We start from the raw sequence: 19,184 nt of genomic DNA, 5'->3' as shown, positions 1-19,184 counted from the left end.
TTCACTTAACGTAATGCTTTGGAGATTGGTCCAAGTTATGTGTGTGTTACTAGTTGGTTCCTTTTTGTGCAGAACAGTATTCCATTGTATAGATGTACAACATTGTGTCTCTGTTCACCACTTGATGCACATTGTTTCTACTTTTTGATGATTATGAATAGCTGCTATAAATATTTACGTAGATGGGCACCTGGCTGGCTCTTTCCAACTCTCGATCTTGGGGTTGTGAGTTCAAGCCCCATGTTGGATGTAGAAATTCCTTAAAAATAAAATCTCAAAAAATATATATTTACATAGAAATCCTCATGTGAGCATAAGTTTTCATATCCTTTGGGTAAATACCAAAGAGGGGGATTGCTGGGTTGACGGTAAGTGTATGTGTAACTTTATTAGAATCTGCCAAGCTGTTTCTAAAGTTGCTGGAACGTTTGTATTCTCACTAACAATTGTGAGCACTCCAATTACACCACATCTTTGCCAGCACTTGGTATTATCAGGGGTAGTGTGTTTGTCATTGGAATAGCTATCTAATGGCATTCTTATTGTGGTTTCAATGTGCAGTTCTAATGATGTTGAGGACCCTTTCTTGTGCTTATCTTCATCCCTATCTCTTCTTTGGTGAAATGTCTGTCCAAGTCTCTATCTTTTTAAATTCATTTGTCTGTTTTCTTACTGACCTATGGAGTGCTTCATGTGTTCTGCATACAAGTTCTTTATCAGTTTTTATTTCTTTGCAAATGTTTTCTCCCAGTCCATGCCTTGTCATTTCATTTTCTTAATGGTGTCTTTCAAAGAGCAGATGTTTTTAATTTTGATGAAGTCCAATTCATCTCCTGTGAATCATCTAAGAAATCTCTGCCTAGATGAAGGTCACAAAGGTTTTCTCCTGTTCCTTCAGAAGCTTTATTAGTCTTAGGTCTAGTTAATTTTTTAATCTCTTTAGTAAGAGGTATGGGTTGAGCTTCATTTTTTTCCATATGGATGGCTAATTGTTCCAGTACCTTCTATTGAATTGACCATATATGTGTGGGTCTATTTATCTCTTTCATGCTCCACCGTCTATGTTTATTGGTTGTCTCCATTACTGTTGCTTTATAATGAGCCTTGACCTTAGATAATGAGTCCCTCAACTTTGTTGTTTTTAGAAAATTATTTGACTAGTCTCCATTATTTGCCTTTCCATATGAATTTTAGATTAAACTTACTATTTTTTCAAAAAGCCCTTCTTGGCTTTTGATTGGGATTGTGTCAAGTTTATAGATCTGTCTGGGAAGAAATGACATCTCAGTAACATTAATACTTCTGACCCATGGAAACTAACTCTCTGTACATTTTTTTAGGTCTCTGATTTTCTTTAAGGTTCTTAACACACATTGCCAAATTAAAGGTTGTTCTTCTACTTTCTTGTCAGGGTGTTTAGCACATTGTTGTGTCCTCGTGGATAGCAGATCCACATTTTTCCTGCAAAAAGTGCTGTTGATTTACATTCCTCCCCCCCCCCCCTTTGTTGTTTTTTTTTTTTAGAGAGGGAGGAGGGGGGCAGAGGGAGAGCGAGAGTCTTAAGCAGGCTCCACGCCCAGCACAGAGACCAACCCAGGGCTCTATCTCACAACCCTGAGATCATGACCTGAGCTCAAACCAAGAGTCAGCTGTTTAACCGACTGAGCCACCAGGCCCCCTACACTCTCTTGATTATGCTCTGTCTCCTAAGCATCCTGCCCTCCCACACTCCATGGTTTATAATATACTGCTTTATTTATTTCACAGTTTTAAACTCTTTTTTTTTAAGATTTTATTTATTTATTTGAGAGAGAAAGCATGAGCAGGGGGGAGGGACAGAGGGAGAAACAGGCTCCCCGCTGAGCAGGGAGCCCGACATGGGGCTCTATCCCAGGACCCTGGGATCATGACCGGAGCCGAAAGCAGATGCTTAACCGACTGAACCACCCATACGCCCCTCACAGTTTTAAACTCTTTATCAAAGTCTAGAGTATGTGCAGAAAACAACAGAAGAGTGCATCTCCGTAAATTTTCACAAGGTGGAAATACCAGATCAATAAACAGAACATCACCAGCAAACCAGAAGCCTCCTTGTGACCTTTGTCAGTTATTAACTCCCCCTAGTTGTGCCTCCAAGGGGCACTATTGTCTTGACTTCTAACACCACAGATTAGTTTTGTCATGGCTTAGCTTTCATCGCTGTCAGAGACTTGCTAGGTTTCTTATTCTAGGTCCGCAAAATGTGCTTGGCCTCCTCTTTGTGCCTTCGCTAGTGCCAAGAACACCCACCCCGCTCTTTTGCCTTCTCCTTCATTTCTTCTTCCAGCTTCCTTGAAGAGTCCTCCCTGTCTTTCCAGCTCAGCTTAAGTTTCACGTACCCTGGGAGGGCTTTCCCTCCGTTTCCCCTCCTGTTTCCCTTGACATTGTATGTACCTTCATTAGCACCCTCATCATGAGGTGTTGGAGTTGTGTTTCCATTTGCCTGTAAGCTCTTTGGGATCTGGAATAAGCTGTTTTGTGGGCCCAGTGCCTTCCATAGGGCCTGGCACACAGTAGAGATCAGCAAATATATGTTGGATGAATGTTGAGTATCAAGGAGACTGATTCCCCAAAAGGTTAAGTTCCTTCTCACAGGAGGCATCCTGCTCTCAGTCCTCATTGGCTTCTCTTCAAACCTTTTTTCTCCCTCTCATTAGTCTGACTTTTTGTGATTTATTTTTTTATTTCCATGCTGCTTTTGGAGCAAGTGAGAAAATATTATAGTTCTTTAAGGCTGTTAAATTCATCAGTATGGTGATAAGAAAGACACTGATGCCTTCAACCCCTCATGTCTGAAGAACGACAACTCTTAACTTGTAAAATCTGTGAATCCAGTCTTCGGCTTTCACATCAAGTATGCATGTGTAGATAACTCTCGACGTGTTTAATACTTCATGTATTCACTGTGCTACCAACATATTTGGGGATGCCCTTTCACTGTGTGTAAGAAAGTAGCCATGTCTCAGTTTCTGTTGCTCTGGATCAGGGTCCAGCTGCTAATAATAACAACTGGGAGTGTTTTTGTGTAGCATTGGGGCCACAGTGGCTCAATATGAGAAACAGTCTTTCCTTCGCAATACAGACCATGTTTAGCTGTGCCTCTGACTGGAGTGAATGTATGAAGCTGGGAAGGGAGAACAGAACAATCTGATCGACCTTAAACACTAAAGTAGCTCAGTTAATGACTGAAGTTGTTTACACCTACCAGACTAGATGGCAGATTTTTACCAGATCCTCCAAAGACAGATCCATTAATCATTGGAACACTCCATTCTGAGCGATTTGTGTCTCACTGGGTGACTGAAGTATTCCCTTACTGGTCATCTTAGATAAGGCCAGCCAGCCTGAGTACATTGTCGGGGGTTGGGTTGAGGCGGGTTAAAGGCTTTTGTGGTGAAGGAATAACACATGCAGCTAGAAGGGGTAGCCCTCAGGTATAACTGAAAGGAGCAGGGAAGCATATGATGGTCAGGAGGGAGGTTCCAGGCACTTGGGCCAGTATAGGCCTAGCTGTGCAGATTTGTCTCTGTGTACTTAGGCTTCCTGAGTCCAGGCTATGTCTCTTCTGAGCTCTGTGGAATCCTTCCTGAGTGGTTTCTGTGAGTGCTCCCCAGCTATGCATGTAGGGGAATGCCTCTGATTCAGACCGTGACCCGGGGAGATGGACCAGTGCCCTGTCCAATGTCCTGGGGCACGCTTGGGCAGCAGTCAGAAATGCTTGGCACCCATCAAACTTCTGTCCTCAGGAGAAGATCGGCTGGCGAAAGGATGCACTGCATTTGCTAGTGTTCACTACGGATGACGTGCCCCACATCGCGCTGGATGGAAAACTGGGGGGCCTGGTACAGCCACATGATGGCCAATGCCACCTGAACGAGGCCAACGAGTACACTGTGTCCAATCAGATGGTGAGAGCCTAGGACCCCAGCCCAGCTCCCATGATCCTGCCTGTGGTCCAAGTGTTCACCTGGCCCTCTACTCATGGACTTTCCAGTCTGTTCTGGGAATCAGGTTTCTATTCCATCTCGCCCAGCTAGGCTTCCAGAACTCCTCATTAACTTAGAACATTTCTCACAAATTTCTGTAGCTGGTTCATCTTCCTGCCATTGTGCACTTAAATGCAAGCTAATTGAGGAAAAGGTGACCAGGGCAGACAGGATACGTCTCAGAGGGTGGAGGTGATCTTACAGGAGGGCAGGGACTGTGCTCCTGCGGAGATCAAAACTGGGACAGAAGTTATAGGGAAAAACAAGTGAAGATAACACTTTGTGACTTCTAGAAATGAGCTCCCATAGGCACTGAGTTCTGTCGGTGTCAGGAGTATGGCTGCTGGTGTCCTGCCCAGAATGGGAGGCCCCAAGGACCTTCCATTCTCAATAGTCTGTGACCATGACCATGTCATTTAAAACAGTTTATGTAAAATTTCAAACATGTATAATAATAGATAGACCAGTGAAATGAACTCCTATATACCTATTGCCTAGATGCAACAATTATCAAGATCTTGTCACACTTAACTGTGCAATAAAAAAAAAAACAAAAAACAAAACTATACCCTTTTCCTTCCCAAATCCATTCTGGTGTCTGGCTAGAGAGAAATATCTTATATATTTTGTTTGTTTGTTTGTTTTGCTGGACAAGCCCATTTTCTCCAGTTTCAAGCCTTACATATTATCCAAGAATAATGGAGTCTGGAAAATGGACTCATAACTATGAAACTTGATAACTGTAAGAGCTGATGAGGACCTCTGTATCCATCGTTAGCCCTTAAAGTCCTTCAGGGCATTATTAGACTGCCTCTCAGCCTCCACCCTCCCCTCCTGCTTGGCCCCCCGCCCCCACCACATCCCAACTTTTAATCCAGAGGTCAGCAGCCTCTTCTGCCCATTCTGAGTTGTGAGCAAGACCTGTGGGGGACATCGACAGGCCCGGTTGTTGGGCTTAGGAGAAGGTAAATAGGGCATGGAGATAGGGAGGAGAGGTCTTAGGGAAGACAGGAAAGATAATGACCAGGTGCCGGTGGTGGATGGTAGGGTGTGGTGGGTGGACTCGGGGGGCCTCTCCTCTGCCCCATCCCCTCTGGAAGGATAGAGGAGGCACGGATCAGGTGTGGGGATCTCCTACTCATCATATCTCCATTCTGGCTTGGGAGGGGCCGGGGGGAACGCATCTAGTTTGGGAGGTGCCAAAGGGTCCTTTCCTGGAGATCTCGGCGTATTTCCCCAGTTTGAAGCTGCAGATGGGGCTTGGTTATTAAGGGTGGCCAGGGGAAGATGCTTTTCCCAGCAAATGATGAGTGCCTGAGTGCATGTTGGAGCTGGGGGCTGCTATCTCAGCCTGTTAGAAATGTTACAGCCTTGACCTTTTTTTGCCTTGGCCCTAGGACTATCCATCCCTTGCCTTGCTTGGAGAGAAGTTGGCAGAGAACAACATCAACCTCATCTTTGCAGTGACAAAAAGCCATTATATGCTCTACAAGGTATGCCTGGAGGGAATGAGGGAGGCTGGTGGCCTGATTCTGGGGCCCATGATGACCCCAAGGTGAATAGGAGATTAGAATGTGGGGAGGTGGGGTGAGGAATGTTAACAGCCTTGCTCTATGTGGGAGGGGATCCAAAGGAGGGGCGGAATATAGCCCTGTCTTGATCTAGTGGAAAATAGTAGTATTGAAGAAGCTATTAGCATTCTTCTAGCAGTACATGCCTTTATAAGCAATGTAAACATATGGTATCTAGTCTGATCCTGAGAAAAACTTTGGAAACAGTATGAGGTCCCATTTTTCAGGTGATGAAATGGATATCCAATGTAATAGGGAAGAACAATATAAAATAAAAGTATACAGGAAGAAAGCTCAGGCATCGAAGCAGGCTACATTACTCACTCCAGTATTTGGAGTTTTATGCCTTCCTCAAAGAGTGGAGCAGACCAGGGGCTTAGTCTGAGACAGGAATTCCCAAAGAAAGCAACAGATGTCTTGAGTGAATAGAGCAGTCTGTGTATGAATCTATTCTAAGAGACTTTTCCTGGGTCAGCCTCTGGACCGTCATTATAAGCTCCCCTCGTGAATGTGTTCTTTCTCACAACCATAGGCAAGTCACATTTTGAACCAGAAGTCTCCTAGTTGCTCAGGGAGTGTTCATGTAAGTTAAATGTAAAACCCAGCTCCCCTCCGACTTCCTTTGCCTTGAGAAGTTATGAGAACTGAATCGGCAATCCCTCCCCAGCCCTGCCCGCCCCTCAGACTGCCAGTCCCCGTCCCCTCTCCAGACTGCTCCTAAATATCCACAGAAGAACCTCTGTCTGACTGTGGTTTTCTCTTGCTTCTGCCTGAGATTATCACTGATAAAATGCCACTTACATCTACTTGAGTTCTTTCTCTTCTTCTAGTCCGAATCAGTTTTAGAAGATGAAAACAAGGGAAGAGGATTGTTTTTCTTGTTTTGTGCAGTGGAAGATAGGACAAAACCTGTCCGTTTACAAGGAACATTTCTAGAAGGATCGATTGCACACACTAGACTGGGTATGCTTCCAGACACTTCAAGACAGAAGCGATCCACTGTGGCCTAAGCCATTCTTGCTCAGAACCAAGGACACCTTGCTCAGGGAGGCGGCCCATGCGGTCCAGGACAGGCTGAGGGCAGTGGGAGTTTCTAGAGGTCTCTGGCACTTTAATATGCGACCTGCTCAGGCGTTGGGACAAATGAAAGAGGAAAGGCAACCACTTCAAGGTTGCCTGCTGTGCCACGGGATTTCACCCTGAGATACCCAGCTGTTCCTGGGAAACCACCATTCACATCTCAGTTCCCTCCTGAGGGAAGAGGCCATAGTTGAGACTCTTGGAAGAGCTTCCCCTTTTGCTCCTGCTGAAGATACTGAGGGCGTCCTTGAGCTGAACTTGGGAATACAGATCTATGTAGACTTGAGAAAAGATGGCAAGAATATTGAGACTATGTTACCCATAGAGGAGGCCGGAATTTCGGAGAGTTGTCTGTTGCATGTCAGAGGGGAGAGGTCTCCTGGAAGGAGCAGGACATTCTACTTCAGGAGCAGATCTTGCCAGGCCCTTTGCACTCAGACCTTCAAAGGTCGATATCCCACAGCCTGCTGTGGCAGCTCCATTCCGCAGAGCCGGTTCTTCTTGCCTCGCGTTGTGGTGTCTTCTCCAGTTTATGGTGTGAGAGAGTGTGGTGCTGCAGGGTCCTTACTGGTCTAAGCTCAGGAGAGCAGTCAGTATAGAAGGGCAAAATTGGCTTACATTTCTTCTTCCTTTCTTTTTCTTTTCAAGAATTTCACAGCCTTGATACCTGGAACAACAGTGGAGATTTTACATGGAGACTCCAAAAATATCATTCAGCTGATTATCAATGCATACAATGTAAGTCAGCAGTTTCTTCCCCACTGCCACCTCCACCCCACCCTCTCCCGCCAAGGCCCCAGGAGCTGATGTGCATGCAGGTGGGCAGTGAGTTATGCTGGTGTGTGTGGCTCTGCTTCCTTTGCCTGTCTCTCTCTCTCTCTTTTTTTTTTAAAGATCTTATTTATTTATTTGAGAGAGAGAGAGCAGGAGCAGGGATAGGGCAGAGGGAGAAGCAGACTCCCTGCTGAGCAGGGAGCCCGATGCGGGGCTGGATCCCAGGACCCTGGGGTCATGACCTGAGCCGAAGGCAGACGCTTAATCAGCTGAGCCCCCCAGGCGCCCCTTTTGCTGCCTGTCTCTTCAGTTTGATGCCTCCCTCCTTCACTCAGGTTTGGGATGGAGAAGGCCACCCTACTTGATGCATCCTCTCCCCTTGCCTCTGCCCTCTTGACTCTCATCAAAAGTTGAACCCAGTGATCAGCAAATGGCTCAGTCAGACTCAGGCCCGTGGCCCCTGGACATGCTTGGGTTCTGACTTCGTGATAGCCCGGGCCCATTGGAGCACCATGCTTGGGTGGGCATGGGCTCTCTGCACCCGTCCTGTTGCCGAGGTGATCCTTCCTGTGGGTCGGCAGGAAGTGAGAAGCATGCACACTGACCTCACATCCCAGTGGGCAGGACAGTCAACATTCCCCATGCTCTTAGAGCTCCGCATCAAGCTGCAGACTAAAATGGAATATAAGGATCCGAGAAGAAGCAAAAGGTCTTTTGCCTGCCCACTTACGTCTGATTGTAATCAGGGCCTTTCAGAGAGAGGCTGTGAGGGCCTGGTGAGTTCTCTGCTCTGTAACTTGTCACACTGACTGGCCTCTCTGTGAGTGGTAAGTGGGGCACTCCCAGACATGCTTTAGCTGTCCCTCCCTCAGGCCGAGCCCAGCTCCATGATTCCCAAACTTCTCTCCTTCCTATCCTCCTTTCCCTCAGTTCTGTGGACCCGTGAAGTACTTGATTCAGACCTACTTTTCTCAGGAGAATGGCAAGCCCAGTTTCTTGTGCTGGCAAGTTCATACCCTCAGCCCTCCCCTCCCTGCTAAGCCCCACTAGGGTTGCAGCTTTCAGTGTCCACCTGGCCCCTCGTGGGGCCAGGTAATTCCCAAATTGGAATTCAGAGTGCATCTTCCTGTTAAAACAAAGTTATGCATAAAGTAAATATACTTTAAGTAGCACTATTAGTCCTAAACTTATGTAGACTAGACATTGGTGGGCTAACCTCTGGGAACCTCATTATCCACTATGGCACCACACGTGTGGTAGAAAAACCATCTTACTTTCCCAACTGTGACTGATACACAAATGAGTATTTGAAGCTCTGCCTCTCCAGTGTTGACTTTGTCAACCTACTGATGCAGTCCTGTTTTGAGTTACAAAATACTGCTCAGCTGACCAGGAACCAGAGGTAATGTCCTTGCCACTGGGGGACCCCAGAGCCCTCAAGTGGTCTCCGGGAGCTTGAGCGTCCAGGCAATGAGGATTTGTGGATAGCTTTCTGTCCTCTAACCGCCCCCACCTTCTATTGCAGTTAAAGGTCCTCTTCTCACAAATGCTCCAATCCCTCCTCACTCCTGGAACTTCCTATTGAGAGAAACCAAAGACTTCCTTCCCCATCTCTTACCCCATTCCCCACATACTGACATCCTCTTTTCTGTTCTCTGATTTTTAAGTCTTCACCAGACCCAGCAGGCCAGGGTTTCCGGGTTCACCTTATCTTTGGTGGTTTTCACATTTCCACGTTGGGTGGAAACATAACTTACCGACAGAGTGTCTTAGAAGAGTGTGTGTGTGAGGGAGGGGGCCCAGGCCTGCTAATGTCACCCCCTTTCTGAGGGCCACTCCTTACTGTGAACCCCTTTGGCCTCAAGCTCTGGACACTGGACTAGAGGGGTCAGAGTGAGAGAACCCCCTGGTGCTGCTCTCCCCGTCCCTCTGGGGGTGCAGGGGCTGAGAGACCCCTGGGTAAGGAAAGGAGAGGGGCTGCTGTTGGACCTTTTGTCACTGTGGGGGGTGTGTGCATGCATGGGTGCGTGTGTGTGTGTGTGTGTGTGTGTGTGTGTGTGTGACCATAGTTTGCCTTTTGCCAAGCCAGGGCCTTTGGAAAAGAAATGGCTGAAGAGTAAGCCCATCTTGGGCTCTAGGGTGGGGTGAGGATCTCTCCTAGGTTTCTGGGGAGGAGCCCCTTCCCCAGATTTCCATCCTTAGATAGTTCCTGAGTTTAGATCCTGTTGGGAGGCTGGCTGACCTACCTTGGGGGCTCCCCCGAGAGAACTTCCTGCTGAAGGCCTAGGCTCTCTGCTCCCATGGCTTTAATTAAGGAGGGCATAATGATCGGCTGGGTGGGAAAATGGTGCTTTGTGTGGCTGAGTGGTTCTACACTCCAACATTTGTGTGTGGGACCGCTGAAAACCAGGGAGCACAAGGCATTATTATCGGTTCCCTGTGTGGGAGCTTGTAAATGCCTTTCTCTGAGATATGTTGCAGTGGCCCTTAGCAGGTTTATTACATCTAAATTCATTTTCTTAATGAAAATCCAGGGACCTGGGGAACATGCTCTGTGTGGTTGGTGGAGGTTAGGAGAGGAATGAAGAGCCCTGTCTGCTGCTGAGGAGTCGGGGTCTGGATGAATAGAGAAAATGATCTTTTCCAGGCAGGAGCTACATTTCACCTGTGATGAACTCTGAGCGTCCAGGACCATAGCTTAACTCTGAGCTCAGCTGGCTCCTATGAAAGAACGTGTTAGGAAATGAGACACACAACTTATGAATGAACATTTGAAACTCAACTCTTAACATGGCTGATTCTGGAATGCTATCCACAGTGACAATTCAAATTTAGTGGAAATATTTTAAAGGAGTATTATTGAGATCATGAACAAAATAAACTGTACAGATTTAAAGTGTAAAATTTGACAAGTTTTGACACAGGTACACATTTTTGAAACCATCACCACCACCAAGATATTGAACATGTGTATCAGCTCAAAGAGTTGGGATCGTTGGGAATTCCCTACTTCCGCCCCCTCCCTTCAGTGGGGATTTTAAAGATACTAACTACACTAATATGAGACAGCTAGGTATCTGGAGCCAAGTCTAGTTGGTGGAAGCCGTGTTGGGCCTCTTGGTGCTCAGCATTGAGTAGTACCTGTTTCACAGGTCGTGGTCATTTCTGACAGACTCGAAGGCCGGGGCTGGGCCTCGAGGGCGTGTGTGTGTGTGTGTGTGCACATGCACTTAGTGTGCACTTAGCTCTGGTTTTCCTTTCACCTGCTCCTCTCCCTGGCCTGAGTCTGAGCCCAGCTGTGACCGGACTGTTTGCTTTTCTCTGTGTTACCTTACCGTCTCGGTGTTTTGTGGTGGATTCCATATGAGTCATGCAGCAGATGACTAAGTTTGGGTGTTGACTCTGACCTCCCCTAGAGAGCTGGCCAACCATCTGTGGGGACATTCTGAAGAGATTTTGGTTGAAGCACATGTAACAGATGAAACAGCTGTGGGATTTAGCCAGGCTGAGGAGGGAGCCAGATGGGAAGGGTATGTTTAAATCCATGTCTTGCAGACTCAAGTCTGTTGTAGACAGCTTTCATAGTGTGAAATCTTCAACTCTGGGCTTTGATTTATGTATTTTTGCTTGCTGTGCCAAATTCTTCGTTGTGAGAGATCACTGAGTCCTCTCAAGAGGGGTTAGCAATGTGGAGTTTGGCTGTGCTGTCAGTGCTGGGGAGAGGTTCCCTTCCAGAGCCCAGAGGGAGGCTCTGGGTGCACACACACAACACCAGCATTATGTTACACTGAGAAAGGGGAATAGGGCTCAGAATCATGGGAGGGGGGGCTCTTTTCAAATTGGGAAGAACAGAAGGAGCTGGAAACCGCTAGCCTGGCATGTGGAGGAGGGTAGTAGGAGAGACTGTGGTAGATGTACCTCCTAGCAGAGCGCGTGTTCCTCTTTTCGTCGTTGTCATCCATTGTGCGCCCACCCACAACACAGCTGGCCTGACGTAAAGCAACTGCAGAGGTGACCTGGCCTGCCTGAGGATGTTAATAGCCTTTAAACTTGTGACATCCTTGACATTGTCTCCTTGTCCTAGGATGAGGAGTAAGGAAACATCTTCAGGGGCAGATCTGGTAGGAGTTAAGTGAATTTCAGGAGTCATATGTAAGTCTTCAGGCATAAGAACTGCATTGCCTGTAGCTTTGATCCTCTACTGTATTTTATGTTCCATCCCATGTATTCATTCATTTGTTCAGCAAATATATACCGATGGCCTGATGTGTGGCAGACATCATCTATATCTTGGGGGGGGGCAGTAAACACAACACTGTCCTGCCCTCTGGGATCCCGTAGTCTTTTACAGCGGATAGACCCTTATGACCAGAATGCAACCTGACCATCGGCACGTTCTAAGGTCGAACACTGCAGGGAGAAGGCCTGGTTCTGTCCTGCCTGCTTTCAGCAGCTGAATGACCTTGGATGATACCTTTTCTTTGGCCTCAGTTCCCACTTCCATAAACTGACAGGTTTGAACTGAATAATCTCCGCAATTCCTATCCCCTGCCCCCAACATCTTAAGAGTTTCTGATTCCTATGGGGAGTAGGAATAACACAAACTTCAGATCACAACACAAGGCTTTGGGGTCTTATGGCCAGAATGAAGCACAGATTTGATTTCCACCCATTACAGTTACCAGTTCATTCAATAGGAGTCCCAGTCCCCAGTGCTCTTTCTCCGCTATTAATGCTTCCAGGTGGCAGCTCCAGCAGATCTTCATGGGGAGGGAGCACTAGTGTGTTTCCTCCCAATGTCTTGCTGGCAAGCCACAGGACCCTCATGTTTTATGTGACTGATCTAAGTAATTTTTTACATAGCTCCAATCTACCTAGCCCTTTTTTGATATACTGATTTACCTCATTCTCATAGTTGTTCACAATTAGAAAATATGTATATTTTAAATTGACCTTGTCTTAGAATATAAATTGGTAGTAATCAAAATAGTATGGTACTGGCACAAAAATAGACACATAGATCAGTGGAACAGAAAAGAGACTCAAGAAATAAAGCCACAATTATATGGTCAATTATCTATGATAAAGTAGGCAAGAACATACAATGGAGAAAATAAAGTCTCTTCAATAAATGGTGCTGGGGAGACTGGACTGCCACATGCAAAAAAATGAAGTTGGAACACTTTCTAACATATGCACAAAAATAAATAAACTCAAAATGGATTAAAGACCTGAATGTGAGACCTGAAACCATACAAATTCTAGAAGAGAGCACAGGCAGTAAATTCTCTGACATCAGCCAGAGCAACATTTTTCTAGATGTGTCTCCTAAAGCAAGGGAAAGAAAAGCAAACATAAACTATTGGGACTACATCAAAATAAAAAGCTTCTGCACAGCAAAGGAAACCATCAATAAAACAAAAAGACAACCCACTGAATGGGAGAAGATATTTGCAAATGTATGTATCCAAATACAGGGTTAATATTCAAAATATAGAAAGAATTTATTTTTTTTCCTTTATAGAAAGAATTTATATAACTCAGGGTGCCTGGCTGGTTCAGTCAGTGGAGCATGTGACTCTTGATCTTAGGGTCATGAGTTTGAGCCCCACATTAGGTGTAGAGATTACTTAAAAAGAAAATCTTAAAAAAAAAAAGAATTTATATAACTCAATACCAAAAAACAATCGGATTAAAAATGGGCAGAGGACTTAAACAGACATTTTTTTTAAAGATTTTATTTATTTTGACAGAGAGAGAGTACAGGCAGGGGGAGTGGCAGGCAGAGGGAGAGGGAGAAGCAGGCTTCCTGATGAGCAGGGAGCTCGATCCCAGGACCCTGGGATCATGACCCAAGCTGAAGGCAGACGCTTAACCGTCTGAGCCACCCAGGCGCCCCAATAGACATTTTTCTGAAGAAGACATACAAATAGCCAATAGACATATGAAAAGATGCCCTACATAACTAATCTTCAGGGAAATGCAAATCAAAGCCACAATGAGATATTACCTCACACCCGTCAGAATGGTTAAAATCAAAGTGACAAGGAATAGCAAGTGTTGGTGAGGTTGTGGAGAAAGGGGAACCCTCATGCACTGTTGATGGGAATGCAAGCTGGTGCAGCCACTCTGGAAAACAGTACGGAATTCCTCAGAAAAATTAAAAATAGAAATACCATATGATCCACGTATTTCACTATTGGGTATTTACTCAAAGAAAATGAAAACACTAATTCAAAAAGATACAGGCACCCCTATGTTTATTGCAGCATTATTTACAAAAGCCAAGATACGGAAACAGCCTAAATAGACAGTGGATAAGGTAGATGTGGTGTGTATACACGATGGAATATTATACAGTCATAAAAAAGATATTGTGCCATTTGTGAGAACACGGATGGACCTAGAGGGTATTGAGCTAAGTCAAATAAGTTAGACTGAGAAACACAAATACCATATGATTCTACTCATAAGTGGTATCTTAAAAAAAAAAAAAACCAAAAAGCAGGATCAGACCTATAAATAAAGAGAACAAACTGATGGTTGCCGGAGAGGAGGAGAAGGGGGGATTGGGCAAAATGGGTGAAAGGGAGAGAGAGAGAAATACAGCTTCTAGTTATGGAATGAATAAGTCACAGGGATAAAAGGCACAGTATAAGGAATAAAAAAAATGACCCGTCTTTCAAAAATAATTTTCAGTTTCTTCCACTAGGTCTGAACCCCTGAGCATAGCTGCCATTAAAACATCCATCCATTCATTCAACAGAAGCTTGGTTCAATCCTAGGGAGAAATATGATAGGGCTGTGGGAACTCACAGCTCACTGGGGAAAGGAGCTTGGTAAAGAACCGTGTTCAGCAGGAGAGTGCTGTGTACGTTGAAAGGTGCTCACACAACTCTCTGCCAGTCGAGGCTCACACAAGAGGAAGTGGATTTAAGAGAGAGAGTATTTTTAGAGTTGTAAAAGCACTTGGACAATTTGTTGCAAAGGGGGAGACTATTTTTTGCAGGGCGTATTTTCAATAAGCTATTAATTTGTTAGGAAAACTGCATATTTAACTTATTCAAGTTTAGCACTATAGGCTCAGGAAAAAAGGGGAAAAAAAAAGAAAAAAAAGAAAAGAACCCCAGAAGAGCAAGAGGCAGTCCTGCCAGCCATCTGTTCATGTTCCCTGAAGTACACCTGAGAAAGGAGGGTGCAGGCCTCAAGGGTCATCCGTTGGTCTTGGGGTCCATGTATCTGTGTGTCTCTCAGAGTGTGTGCATCCTGCCATACTGAATGTACTTAGCGTATAAACATTTATTTTTTGTAAGATGTAGCCCCTAGATACAAGCCAGTTCACTGGGCCTGAGTCACCAAAGTATGTCCTCCTTAGAGATTTTCAGTGGCAAGTTTTTCAACTTACAGGCGTGCTTCTGCGAAATTTGCGCAAACTCCTCACAAACTAAACAGTATCCAGCACCCAGATCCAAAAACGATATTACTAACACCCAGAACCACCTATTAAGCCCTCTTCCATTGTTTATCCCTCCAAGGGTAACCATTAATTTGCCTCTTTTTAAATTTCATATGAATAGAATCATACAGTATGTATGCTATTTGTGTCTGGCTTCTTTCAGGCAGTGTTGTAAGATTCATCTATGTCATGGAATGTCATATTTCATTAATTGTTACTGTATGGTATTCTATGTGAACACACCATAATTGTTAAAAGTCTGTTCTACCGTTGACAGGCATTTGGGTGGTTTTGGTTTCTAGCTACTATGGACAGTGTTGCTCTAAACATTCTCATACATGTCTCTGGTCAGTATGCATCTCTGTTGGGTATAATCCTACAGTGAATTACTAGGTCCAAGGTTGGTCCAAGCATTAGTAGATGGTGCCTAATGGTTTTCTCAAAGCTTGTACCAATTCACACAGCAGGGTACAGGCCCCAGTTGCTCCACCCATCCTTTCCAACACTTGATATTTTTGGTCTTTTTATTTTTTCTATTCTGATGGGTAACTTTGGCTTGATTTTTATTTCATTCACCATCTTGAGAACATAATCCCCATGTAAGATGCTATCTTTCAGAATGTGGTTCAAAACTCAGCGAATGTGGTCCTCATCTGGTGGAGGGTGGGTGTGAGTGTGAGCATTGGCAGGATGCATTCAGGAGAAATGGTTTTGCTGAACTGGTTTTGAAGGTTGACAAGATGCTAGCCAGGGGAAGAGAACAGAGAAGAGCCATTGACTAAGGGAACACTGTCCTGGGCCCATGTAAGGGGGCACATGGCAAGATTTGAGGAGCTGCATGTCCAAAGCTGAGTGGGATGAGAGGTGACTCTGGAATGGCGAGCAGGGACAGAGCATCACCCCCTGGAAGCAGATAGTTACCATATGGCAGGTGGACCCTTGTCAACCTCACTGAGCCCATGGAGGGAGACCTCGGGCCATGTCTGGCTAGGTGGTGTGTGGGTATGGAGAGAAGGGAAAGGATGAGGGACGGGCAGTGAACCAAGCCCACTGGCTCTTGCCTTGGCCTGAGACTCCTGAGTTAGAGACAGTCATGTGGGCCTCAGAGGACCAGTTCGGCGAACATCTCTGCTGCAACCTGTACTAAATGGTTCTGGCTTCGTCTTCTCTCTCTGTTCAGAGCATCCGGTCTAAAGTGGAGGTGGCCGTCTGGGATCAGCCTGAGGATCTTAATCTCTTCTTCACTGCTACCTGCCAGGATGGTGTGTCCTACCCTGGCCAGAGGAAGTGTGAAGGCCTGAAGATTGGGGACACGGTAAGTTCTCACCCCCAATTATACCTGTTAGCGTTGGGCATCATTCTTTGGCTTCTGGTAACTTTTATCACTTACTAGAGTCCTTTAGGGGTTTCTATTCTGTCTTCCAACTCCGCATCATGGGGGGGATGCCTGCTCTGTGCCGTGTCTTCGGGGTGCCAGGTGGACTCGTTAGAAAGCTTGTCAGGAGACAGCACTCAGTGTGTTGCCGCATGAGGCTTCCTCAAGTTGACATTGTGCCCTTGGCGTTTTAAAACATTATTTTCTTCATGTGACAGGCATGAAATTAGGTGGGAGAGTATGGTAGGAATCTAAGAAAACTGGCCTTCATTCCTAGTCTTCGACAGCTTGCTCTGTGCCTTGGATAATCTGACCCTCGCTTTTCTCTTCTGCAAAATATGAAGAAAGCCATCCACTTCTTCTGATTTGATCTGATGGGGTGGATAACTCCACAGCAATGGAGGGCACTGAAGCTTTGTGTGGATTAAGTGGCTATAAGTAACTATGGGGAAGAACCATTGTATGTAAAGGTGTGTGTACTCATGTGCCAAACCAGGGACTTATATGGGTGATGGAAACAGAAAACACACACGGGCACAGAGGCAGGCAGAGTGGTGATGGAGAGCTGTCCACACGTCTTCCAGAGCTTCCTGCTGCTAGACGGAGGCCACGGATCCTTTCCCTGTTGCGTTGACAGTTCCATTGCTCAGAATATAGAAAGGCAGTGAGAGAAAGTTCCCTTCCACACATGAAAGAATCTGACTGAAGCCAAAAAATTTATAGGGACCTTGAAAATAGATGACCGTATCTTTGGGGTATTAGGCACTAATGATGGCCAAGGTGGGTATCAGCAGACTTACACCCTGGACTCCAGGGAAACAGCTCAGAGAGACGTAGGTAGAGCTGCATGGCCGGTTGTACCTCAGCATGGCCTTTTGGGGCTTTCCCACATGCCATGCTCGATCCTCTCCCTCCTTCCTGTCATGGCTGCCCTTCACCCATTTGCAACACACAGGCGTACATCCCCCCCCCCCCCCCGTTCCAAATCTTATAGTGGTGCCTTGCCCTGACAAAGGGACAATTCAAAATATGGTATCAATGTTGAGAAGGTGAGGGACTCTAATGACTAAGTAATAAATCTTTATCTAAGACCTGTTTCTTCCAAGTTGCTTTTGTTTAAAAAAAGGGAAAGATGGCCTAATCAAGTTGTCAGATGATACATCATTAAAAGTGAAAAATGATTATTTGTGGCATTTAACTCAGAAGGCGCTCCTAGGGTCAGGTGACGTTGCTGTAACAAAAATCCTTCTATTCCCATCTTCCTAATTATATGAATCAGGTTTTTTGGAGGGTGTGCTTTAATCTAGACAAATACAAAATAGGAATAGAATCAATCCCTGTCTTATTTAGCAATAAGTAATATTTTATGTATACGTGAACTCTTTGGGTGGGGAAAGCTTTCATCTCCTTAAAGAGGCACTTCTGATAAAATTTTACATTTAATACTTGTCAGATTTTGCAATATGTTTATGTTATCTTGATCTGTTGGAATGATTAATCAGTCCAGATGATTTTTTGAAAACCACAAAAGCCCAGTGGTCACAGGGTTGAAAGAGACAGTTATGAAAAAAATGGAAGGAGGCAGAGATCACGAGAGAAAGGGACACACAAGTGAATTCCATAGATCTGTGGGTGGAATGTCTGGTGCAGTGTGTCAGGAAAGCAAAAAGCATGAAAAGCACCCAGAAGAGGAGCCCTTTACCTGAAGAAATAGGTGCAGTGGGACAGAGGTGAGAAAGAGGCTCCAGCGTACACGAGATGCCTGAGTTTCAGGAAAGTTCTAGACAATGTCTAATGGCATCCTCATGAGTAAGATAAATAGTGGGAGTTGGTGATAGCACAGTTAGGCAGATTCGTAGCTAAGTAAACTTGCTTCTTAAAAGTGTTAGTAATGTCAGCTGGAGGAAGACTTGAGTGGGGTTCCAAATGTCTCTCATCTGTCCATGTTCGCTACTGGCTGCAGTTGAACTCACAGAAGACCTGCTTATCAAATGTGAGAAGGTCACAGAACTGGAGAACACAGCTTATCTCAAAATACAGGAAAACCAAGATTTAAAATAACTTTCAAAATTCAGCTGGGTTGAAATCACAGGACTGATATCCTGCATTTAGCTCAGAATATTAACAGGGTGGAGGAAATTTGGTTTGACAGTGTTTTTTAAGAAAAGGATCTGGCAGATTCTGATTCTCAAAGGCTTAATGTGAATAAACAGTGTTGCTTAAAAGAAGAAAAGAAGCCAACTGAGGCCGCATTAACAGAAGTATTTTGAAACCCCAGAGAGAATGGTCCCACTCTTCTTTGTGTGGGTCACACTGCATCTGGAGTTCTGCGTTCAGTTCTCTCTCCTTTTTTTTTTTTTTTTTTCAAAGCACAAGTGACAAGCAAGTGTCACGATGAATTGTCTGGAAACCAGAAAGGTCAGAGGAACTGGTGTTTGTTGATAATAATGACATAAAGTTGGATTTCTTTTTAGATGCAAGAAACTCAGGCAATTGATGCTGCCTTAAGCAAAAGCAAGAAAGTTCTTTTAAGAATATTGGGGTTCCTCATAGACCCAAGAGGTAGGTGCAGTTAGCCTTGGGAAAGATAGTGAGTTAGCTCTGTGTTCCTCACCACTTCCCTACGAGCAAGGTAGTGTTATTCATGTTGACAGGTGAGAAAAGTGGAGCCAGGGCTTTCTGGCTGTGTTGCTGGTACCCTAGACCACCTTTCCCTGACCTCTTACTGCCTATGATTCTGTTCTCTCATGTCTGTTTCAGAGGGTTCATTTCGGAGCAAAGTATGATAACAAAGAAGGGCCCCCCCCCCCACAGGGAACATAGTTTATTGAGTGCCTTTATGCGCCTTACTTCATTCAGTGTATACACCCCGTGGCTCAGGTGGGGAACGGGGCGCTGCACTC

At 45.3% G+C, this 19,184-nt stretch overlaps 1 protein-coding gene across 2 annotated transcripts in view; it reads left to right on the top strand.

Annotated features, from left to right (window-relative positions):
- ITGB5 (integrin subunit beta 5) overlaps positions 1–19,184 on the top strand; it is a 111,633-nt gene that overhangs the window by 56,339 nt on the left and 36,110 nt on the right. For both annotated transcript variants that reach the window (XM_025875551.2, XM_073894721.1), the window contains exons 6-9: positions 3,786–3,947; positions 5,423–5,518; positions 7,325–7,414; positions 16,087–16,221. In XM_025875551.2, coding sequence (XP_025731336.1) covers positions 3,786–3,947; positions 5,423–5,518; positions 7,325–7,414; positions 16,087–16,221 — 483 coding nt within the window. The remainder of the gene's footprint in view (positions 1–3,785; positions 3,948–5,422; positions 5,519–7,324; positions 7,415–16,086; positions 16,222–19,184) is intronic.

The sequence above is a fragment of the Callorhinus ursinus genome, unplaced genomic scaffold, assembly GCF_003265705.2.
Source record: "Callorhinus ursinus isolate GAN/ISIS: 27379988/994484 unplaced genomic scaffold, GSC_fseal_2.0 scaffold1, whole genome shotgun sequence".
Taxonomy (NCBI): domain Eukaryota; kingdom Metazoa; phylum Chordata; class Mammalia; order Carnivora; family Otariidae; genus Callorhinus; species Callorhinus ursinus.
The sequence above is the reverse complement of the archived record's forward strand: the minus strand, read 5'-3'. Positions and strand labels throughout refer to the sequence as shown.